The 10,234-nt window shown below is 39.0% G+C and overlaps 1 protein-coding gene across 1 annotated transcript in view; it reads left to right on the top strand.

The window, feature by feature from the left end:
* The window catches only part of OLA1 (Obg like ATPase 1), a 181,388-nt gene that overhangs the window by 28,643 nt on the left and 142,511 nt on the right, over positions 1–10,234 (top strand). The window contains exon 3 of the mRNA XM_006020797.3: positions 3,330–3,457. Coding sequence (XP_006020859.1) covers positions 3,330–3,457 — 128 coding nt within the window. The remainder of the gene's footprint in view (positions 1–3,329; positions 3,458–10,234) is intronic.

Below are 10,234 nucleotides of genomic sequence, written 5' to 3'. Positions count from 1 at the left end.
CCCCAGTCCCAGTGCCGCCAGCTCCTGCCCTGAGCCCAGCCCCGCCCCGCCAGGAAGAGCTTGGTGCAGCCCCGGCCCCCCTCAGATTGGGGGCACTCTCCTTCCTGGATGAGCAATGGAAGCAGCACTGGGAGCTATGGGATGAGCGCCAGATGAGCCACCAGACAAGTGGCTCCTGGATGAGCAGTGAGAACCATGCCCCCCCGGATGAGCTGCGGCTCTGTCTCGTGTCCACTCCACCCCGGCTGGGCAGCACTTGTCCCAGCCCCACTCTGCAGGCCCTCTCTTGTATGTCTCCACCAGACGGCAGCCCGTTCCCCCCCCCCCCCCCCCCCCCCCCCGGGGGGGGGGGGGGGGGGCCTTGATCTGCCCCCTCGTCCCTTTCTGCCACACCAGACTTAATAACTGCACGCAGCTATAATAACTTCAAGCTGCTGAGTTGTGCTCATTGCCGCCTACATGCTGCGCTGCTGCTGTGCATGTGCATGGGCCATTTATTGGCCATATCAGGCTGTTTTTTTGTTTGGTTTTTTTTTGGTTTGGTTTTTTTGATGTAGACATTTTTCTTTATATCACTGCCGATCTGATTATCGGACTGGTGCATCTGTGCGTCTCTAATTATGCTATCTAATTCAATAATAATAGTAAATAATAATATAAATAAATATTTAATATTTAATTATTTAATACAAAATAATAGTAAAATATCATTACTATTCTTACTTAAATACTGCTACTTGTCAGACTTACTGTTGTCAGTCTGTCTGTACTTACTGAACTGTCTGTAAGTACTTCAGTAGTTCATGTATAAATCTCTATTTGTCAGTTTTAGAAAGCAAACACAAAGAGAACTTTCTTTACTTTTTTCGTTATTCTTGCCTTGTCATATTTATTCTCTAGACTTCCTAAAAAGTTAACTTTTTTAAAATTAGAGTATATGGATGAAGGACTGAAATAAAAAAACTCAAAATGCTGTGGATGTTGCTGGGTGGATCTAGAAGATTAAAATCCATAAAATAAGATTTGGAGCTTTTACGTAAATACCAGCTTTTATGTAAATACTAAGTATTTTTGAAAAATAGAGAAGAACACTTAGTTATGACAAACTTTATATTGGAAAAGAAATTGGATTTAGTAAAAGTAGAACATGAACGCGTACATCTTAACTTGGGGAAACCCAACCATGAACTGGAGGGTTCCTCAGAGAACCTCCAGAATCTTCTCTTCTTTTCAACTCATTCAGCTTGGAGAGGGAACTCAGTAATTCATTGTATTTGTAATCTGTATGAGGTTTTTTTTGTTTTTGTTTTTGGTTTTTTTTTGTTTTTGTTTTTGTTTTTTAGATCCATTAAAGTTTTACCAACATGTTAATCATAGACCTTTTATCCTTTGAATCATGATTTAAAGTATGTTTTTTAAAGACTTCTTTGTTCAGTTTAGGAAATACTTTTTTTTTTTTTTAAATGAAAAGAATATATTGAATGATATTTAAGAGTAGCAAACACAACTGAAGACTCAAGCCATTGGTGACCAGGAAAAAAGCCATCTTTTATTCCAGATGCTCAGCAGGCCTTGGATAAAAAAGGGCCAGGGACATTCTCCTTCCAGAACAGATAAATGTGTCTTTGTCTTTATAGCACAGGTCAGATTTTGCAAGCTTGGGTGTCTAGGACTAAATGTCTGGCATCATACAGATAGTCTTTGTGTATGAAGATTCTGTATTTTCCTCTCCCCTCCTTAGCCTTGGACAAAGTCTAGAATGCTCTAGACTATGAAAGATTAATTTTTATAACATTGTATTCTTAAAGGATGTGAAAAGAAGAAAAGTTATTTGACCCATTTAAAAATCTTATTTTAAAATTTTTTATTTAAAATATAAAAAGGAAACAGTCTACTTCTGTTGGTATTTGTATCTGATGTAGGAACAGAGAATTTTAACTTCTCAGGTTTGCAGCTTTTGGAAGACCTCGTGTTGTAGAAAGCATGCCTGATCAACCTTTAGTTGTAGGGGTAGAAGTACTGACTCTCTAACAAGTGATCTTTTGTCCTTGATTTTTTTTTAATTGGGGAATCTAGATATTTAACAACTGGAAGTTTAATATTAAAAACAAGTCATTTGAGTTTTAAGTACAGGCAGTCCTTGGACTTACAATGCAATTGGTTCTTGAAAACCACATCTTAAGTCAACGTTGTAACTCGGAACCAATTTTCTCATAAGAAACAATGTTATAAATGGGGGATTGGTTCCTGAACCAAGGCCCGATACCCTGTTTTCATAAAAATTACCCAGAATTTGGTACTCAATCAATTATAGATGAGCAATGTACAGTAAATGCTGTGTTATCCGGCACTTTACCATCCGGAATGCTCTATTAACCAGCATCTGTCCCACGGTGGCATTTCTGGTTTTGCCGCTGCGAGCTGAGTCCCACTCTGCCTTGTGGACCATGGCCCAGGGCAAAGCAGCCTGCACGGGGCCTCCCTCCCTGTCCCCCAGCACAGACACCAGGAAGTGAAAGCCCTGGTGCACCAGATGCAGCAGGAGGAGCGGCGGCTGAGTAGGCAAGGACGCCTCCAACCCACTGGGCTGGAGATGAGTATAACTCTCAGATAACTGGCACATTTGATTAACTGGCACCCCCTGTTCCCCATGGATGCTGGATAACAGAGCTTTTACTGTAGCTACATTAATGTAGTTATATTGTAAATAGCAATCGTATTGATTTGGAAGGACTTCTTTGAGGTGACTTTGCTGGACTTTTTGAAGGGTTCTTGGCTGGAGTCTTCTCAGGAGTCTTGGCTGCAGGTTCTTCTGGAGTCTTGTCTGCTTTCTTAAAGAAAGTGTCCAGGGAAGTTGGGACAGTTGTTCTCCAGGGAAATGGGCAACGCAGTGAACTTGTTCGCTGCCGTGGCATTGCATCAGATCAAGCGTTGTAAAGTGGAAACTGACGTCAGAAAGTTGAAACAGGTTGTAAATTTATAAACGTTGCAAGTTGAGAACTGCCTAAAATCTAGACAAAAATTTCTTATCAATTGGTTGTTTCATATGTAATATACAGTTGATTTTGAACTTTTTAGTTTTCCTGGAAAAACAGAGAAGCCAAAATCTGGATTTTAAAAAGCAATTAAAAACTAAAGATTGTGTTATACTTTTATTGAAGGGGGTTGGGGGGAAATCGGGCCTTTACAGTGATCATTTGTAGTTTGTTTTTTAAAAAGTGAAGGCCATGTTAACCAAAATGCTTTTTAGCCTTCTGTATTCCTTCTTGTGCCAAACCGCTTTTTTGGTTATAAATGTAATAATGAAGCCTTTAACTCTTATCTTTCAGCAAAATTCCAGCCTTTCTGAATGTAGTGGATATTGCTGGTCTGGTGAAAGGAGCTCATTCTGGCCAAGGCCTAGGAAATGCCTTTTTGTCTCATATTAGCGCCTGTGATGGAATCCTTCATCTGACAAGTATGTACATTTTAATTTATGACCTGTACAAGTTGAGTGGCAAAAAGTACAAAAATGAGTGGAAAATGTCTGTTTATAAAATACGACGTCATATGTGCACCTCATGATGATTGGGATTTTTCCCCCAAGAAATGCCCCATCTTCAGAAACATGCTATGGGATTGCCCGACGAATGTAAGTAAACAAAAGTGTTTGTACGTTGTTCCTTGCCTTGCCTTAATGAGCAGTAACTTTAAAAAAAAAAAAAAATTATCTGATTTTTAGTGGAAAGGAATGGGAAGTCAGAATGAAAGACTGAATAGTTCGGTGGAAATGCAGTGGGTTCTAGCTTTACTATGGTTACAGAGCTAGCTTCACCCCTCAGTCCTCTTTTTGGTTTCTCTGAGTGCATCACCGTAGGTCTTGAGTCTTATGTTGTTGCCAGTATAGGGTGGAATTTCACAATTTTTGCACTTCTTAGACCAGGCTCTTAACTACAATAGCTTTGTACATCACTTGTTTATCATGGATCAACTGTGTTCATTTCTACTTTGTGACCTTTAAGTATTCAGTCTCCTTATTTAGCAGTGAGAATGTAGAGTTAGAGGATAGGATTTTAAAATCCATCTATGTGCATGGAGTCCTAGCATCCCGTAATGGAATCCATTCCACCACTTGGTTCATGTTTTTGACAGTGTATCTGCATGGGGAAGCAGAAAGATGGGGTGTGATTTAAAAAAAAAATTTTTTTAGCTTTCATTATCCATGAATCCAACTTATCAAATAACAGATTTGACATTTTAAGATGCATCCCATCCCCTAAAATATACAAGTGCATATCAAAACATCAACAGTGTTCCTTTAAACCAAATCAGTGTCCACATGAATCTTGTGTTCTTTTCTTCTTTTCCTTTCAGTCTCTGACCACTTCTCTATAAATCCATAAATATTAAGCTTTTATTTCTTTATCTTTGAATACTAATTTTACTCCCTTCTTCCCCCCCTGGAGTTCTGCATAATGTAAATCTTACTATCGTTTGCTCGTCTCTATGGTTTTTTCTTTTTTTAATTTTAAATGTTATTCCAAATGTACTCTTAAGTGTTAGGGCTTACACTTGCCTTCATTCCAAGAAGTTTCTCAGATGTTCTGGTTTAGAGAGAGGAGATTATTCTTTTTTAGCAAATTCCAAAAAGTTCCACCAAATTTCCAAGTTATCTTTTTTCCTTCTCCCCTTCAAAACACTGATAGGACAGCTTTTCCATTGCTAAAAGTTTCCTAAACTTTTGGAAACCAGTCAGTGATTATAAGGGGTGTTGCTTCTCTTCCAGGCTTTTATAGTTGTAACTCTTGCAGCCATTAGAAGATGAGTGATTAATTCCTTGTGACTCCTATTGTAGAAACACTAAAGGTTTATTTGATAGTTGGCATCTTGTTGTCTTCCTCACTATGTCTCCAACATTCTTCCAGAACCATTTAATTTTAGGGTATGTCTACCATATGTGGTAGAATCATCCCAATCGACTGCGTTCCCTCTCACATTTTCCTGTTCCTATACCATAAATAAACTTAATTTTAAATGGATTAGATCCATTTGATGTAGTATTTTTAAAATAATTTTCTAGATGGACAGATGAGGACCAGTGTTCCAGATCACCCATTTTTACAGCACTGCTTTCTGATCCAGTGTCATTAACCCACTTTGTCACCAACAGTGGTTTTTTTTCCCCCCTTTTATATGGCCATTTCAACACAAACAGTGGGCTTGTGTGTTTTTTGTGTGTGAACAATATTCTGCCAGATATAAAGATAAATCCATATCTTAAAAGATACTAAGATTTTCAGCATACTAGCTGTTCCACACTAATTTCCCAAGCAGGTGCTTAGGCTGCTGACCAGATGTTCATTTAAAGGCATAGTTTGATCTGGTCCCATGTGCCAGCCACGTGTACATGGCAGGATGTGTAATTTTGGGATCAGAGATCAGCCCCTAATCACCCCCTACCTGCCAGTGCAGGCAGAGCCTGGGATTATGTTTCTGGGCTCTCTCTGCATCGGCATGTTGAAAGCTGGGTATCTGACAATCAGCTATTTGTCAGTTAGCTACCCGACTGCCCTGGGACTAGAAGGAGCCCTGGTGCAGCCCCCAGAGTTGGTCAATGATCAGCTGACTTTTCAGCTGGCAGGGACCCTATGAAAGCTGGTTCAAGCCCTTGTGGAGTGCCAGAGCCAGCTGACAATCAGCTAATTGTTGACTGGTGAGGGCCATGCCGGAGCCGGTTGGAGACCCTGATGTGATCCTAACCTTGCCGCACACTGAATTTAAGGCCAGATATAAGCCAGCTACAAAAAAATATTACAGCAGTGTAAGGGTGATGTAGCTGTGATGGTCTAAAAATTATGCATGATACAAGTATTTCTTAGAGTGATATATTTGTGGTTGGGATAGTATTTTAAAATACTTTTTTTAGATGAACAGTGATCCTGATCTGTCTTTTAGGTCCCATTCTTGCAGCACAAGGTTTTGAGTGCAAGATGTTCATCGGATCTGTGAAGAACACTTTACATTTGAAAGCTTGTCTAACTTTATCTCAATCATACAGTTGGTCCAATAAAAGATATTGCCTTAAGAAATCCATGCCCCTCACAAGAATATTAGACACTTTTTGTGGCTGACTTCTCTCTTTGTAGTGCTAAAAATTCTGTGAACATGTGGCTGGGTTACTATCTTACTATTTAAGATGTGATTAACAGACTAGTCCTGTCTTAAATGTAATGTCTAGTATTTGTTTCTCACCAATTCTCTTGGTGTATGCTGAGAATATCCCCACATGGATTCAGGGCACCATGAATTCACAGCATAGTACAGCTTACTGTGCACTACCTTCCTTGTGTAGGCCAACCTTTAATATCATTTTCCCTCTTCCCTCTTAACTCAGCAATGGCTCTTTATACCCCTGTGCTTGGGTCCTTGATGTTTCAACCCAAAATAATTTTTTTTCTTCTATGTTGCATGGAGATGGAGGTAGAATCATCAAAGCAAATATTTCATGTACAGGCCTGTAACAGTTTTTAAGTGTTTGCTGAGTGTACGGAGCCATAATTCTTTCTGCCTTTATTTTTGTTGGATCTCTGAGTTAAATCAATATAATTAAGTATACTGTATACCAATAATCAGGCCAGCATACAGCATTGTAAATGCTTCATATCTGTTGCTTAGACTTTATTGCTGAATCTGTGATCAGTGACAGTTCCAGGATTTAGTAGATTTTTAAAAAATTTAAACACTCCATTACTAGAGGGTAGAACCTGTTAGATGTGGTTAGCCATGCTAGTTTGAAGTAAAGTAGGAGTCATGATAGATCTATGCTTGATAGTTTAAGCGGAGGGAGGGAGTCTCTATACCCATGGTAAATGTGAAAATACAGATATGCACATACATTGTAATTTTTACTTTGTTAATGGAAGGTTGAGACTCTATTTTTAAAAAGAAGCTATTTTCAATTAAGGTGTTCTTGGCAGACTTTTTGAACAAAATAGGAAAACTGAGGTAGGAACTGTAACTAGGTACCCTGTAATATTTATATTGTATCATGAAAAGTTGGAAGATCAGCTAGGGTAAACTGTTGTAAATATGTTTCAATAAACCTATCTTGGCTGAGGGTTATGGTCTAAAACATTGAGGCTCTTACTCATGTATGACATTGACATGTCCATGTGGTACTTTGAATATTGCTTGAGATGCAATGAAGAGTCATCAAATATGTAAGTGAACACTGCATTTCTTTAAGGTCAGTAGATTGTATAAAGTAGAGCTGACCAACCCATGGCATGCATGCCACAAGTGGCATGGGCAGCCTCTATGTATGGCATATGGCAGATAAGGGGTAGGCAGCACAGTAGATGAGAGAGGGAGCAGAGCAGCAGATCAGGCAGCAGAAAGGGATTGGAGTGGCACTTGCTGGTATGAGGCTTCATTCGTTGCATGCCTTCCAAAAAAGGTTGGCTTCCACTGGTATAAATCAATGAGAGAATCAATTTTTAATAATCTAGTCAGCTATTGTAGTAATACTTGGTAATTTTTAAGTCTAGTCTTTACTGTTACTCTTGATGCACTTTAGTTTGTCCAGAGATTCTGATGTGTAGCAACAGTTATGAAATTATTGTTTCTTTATATCTTATTTTCTCCGTGGGAGCCAAAAAGGCAGTGCTGCTACCTTGCAGATAATACCTGTCTTACTTTCTCCAGCTTTCTTTCAACAAAAGTGAATGAATCTTGTTTACTGTATATATTTTTTTTAACCAGAATTGAAGTTAGTGAAGAAGAAATGACATGGAACATGTGAAGGTGCTCACTGCTCAGTAGACATGAGGAACTTGTCAACTGATATTAAGGGATGTGTTTTATATTTCTTACTTAAAAAATGGAGTATGGTCACGTAAATACATCTCGTATCCAGATGAAAAATGACTTTTTTTTTTTTTTTTAAACCTAAAAATATGTTCTGTGTTCTTTTTTTTCAAAATGCTGTAAAAATAAAATTTATGACTATAGCAATTGCTGAGAGAACTTTTTTTCCAGTAATGGTAGTGCTTTATTGGCAGTCATGTATGACACGGATATGCACAGCATGTGGAATTACATTCAGTTCCAGGTACAGAGAGCGGTTGAGTCAACTTAAAAAACTGTCTCCAAAGATGCATCTTTCATTAATCTGTTTCATTTTTATAGTATTGCTATATCTCTTTATAATTTGTATTTAGCTACTCAGATGGCTTAAAGAAAGGTTGAGACAAAAGATTAATTTATTGAGAACAAAAGTATGCCGGACACATGCCTTTTATGGGTGGGGGTCAGGGGGAGAGTAAATAAGTAGTTCTGTAGTAGGCCTTTATAAATGTACATTTGAACACTAAGTTACTTGAAGCAAATATAAGCAAGAATAAAAGTAATTTGTTAGTTCTTGCTTAAAGAATATAATCTGTGTTCTTGATGTATGCCTTTACCACTGTCAGTAATAAAAATATAATTGTAAATATTTTAGGATTCTTAAGCTGTAAGTCTGGACATTAGCATATCTGAAGTTATGACTGTAATGATATTTTGAAATTTGCCTGACTCTATATGCACTTTCCAGGAGGATATCTCAGTCATTTGTGCCTCACGTATTGAGCATGGGAAGATCATTATTCTATAAATGCAAAACTGTGCCTCTTATTAATATGATGAAACAATGCAAAACATTTTAAATCCTAGGCAATCTTAAGCATTATCTATCTAAAACAGTCTTTTATATTTGCAACACTCTTGTACAACAGAATACTTATGGCTCAGCCTAGAAGCAGTTTCTGTGCCACATTCCAAATTTGTGATTATGACTGAAACGGTACGGAAAGTTTCGTTTTTTCCCCTAGTGGTAGGTAGGTAGGTAGGTAGGTAGGTATTTCCACACAATAAATCTGTTCTACAAAGCTGACTCATGGGTTACCTTTTTATAATAGTTACAAAAGCAGCCATTGGTGGAATTCTTGAGGCCTTCCAGACTCTTCCCATGTGACCCACTGGGATATTCCTAGTCTGCACTGTTTTTAGAAATTGTGCACTGATTTTTTTGTTTGTTTCTTTGTTTGTTTTGTTTTTGCTTCCAAACATACTCAGCTTTGTTCTATGGAGTGAAGCTTCTTGGATTCCTTGTTAAACTATCTCTCAGGTTTGGTTACAAACCGTTACAAGTGTGGCCTCACTCTTTAAGGCCTGGGAGTCCTGAGGCTGGCCAGCTGTGTTGGATTAATATTTCCTACATTGTGGGTGTTCTGCTCGAGGTAGAATGCCCAGTATAGAGGCTGACTGGGAAACGACAGACAGACTAATTTGTAAGAAGCCTTAAAGAGATTAAAGCCATGGGGATCACAAAGGCAAAGGGGGCACTGACAGGAGCTTTCCAAGGTAACAGTCTTTAGGAAATTGTGCAGGTATAACTATGGATGTGTAACAAGAAGCCCCTTTTTGCAGAGACCTAGCACACTGGGTGTGGTAAGGCTTCTGAGCAAGCCAGAAAGCTGAAATGGCGTTCTGTAGGAGAAACCTACAAGCTACATCTACACATCAATTGAGCTAAGTGTCACTAAAGAAAACAAAAGAACTAAGATATCCACATCTTTGCCCTGGCATTCTGTATCTTGTGTTCTATACCTTTTAACTTTTAACAAATGTATTTTCTTTAGAGTAAGTCATACATTGTATTACTAAAATGATTATTATAAGAATGTATTGGAATTGTAATCACTGGAATTGCATTGGGACTGGTTACTGTCACAACCCAAAAGGTGTGATTTTTATTTGTGCGTGCTTCGGCACTGCTAAATTGTCCCCGCTAAATTGCAAGCTTCCTTGCACGGTGGAGTTTTCTGCTGCAAAAGAGAATCCCGGTGCAAGGGAGAATTTCCCGCCGATTTGAAGCTTTCTTTGCAGGGTGCATTTCTTTGTTGCAGCACAGAAATGCTCGTTGCAAAGAGTTCCCGCCATTTGTATGTAGATTTGGGTCCCATTATTGGCCAGTTCTAAATTATTCACACGTGGCGGCTAGTGATTGGCTTGCTAGCCGTATAAGAGGCTTGAGTGGTTTCCGCCCAAGTTGGAGGACTCCACGAACAAGGGAGGAGGAGACTTCACGCTGTGTGAAGATCTCTAAGCGCTGCAGATCCTCATGGACCCAGTGCATTTGAAGCAGGCTATGGAGATCTGATCAATCTCTAGACTCTCCCCGTCGCCGATAGAATTCCTAGACGTACCCCACCTG

The sequence above is a fragment of the Alligator sinensis genome, unplaced genomic scaffold, assembly GCF_000455745.1.
Source record: "Alligator sinensis unplaced genomic scaffold, ASM45574v1 scaffold321_1, whole genome shotgun sequence".
Classification (NCBI taxonomy): Eukaryota; Metazoa; Chordata; order Crocodylia; family Alligatoridae; genus Alligator; species Alligator sinensis.
Note: the sequence above shows the minus strand (reverse complement) of the source record. Positions and strands in the feature narration are given on the sequence as shown.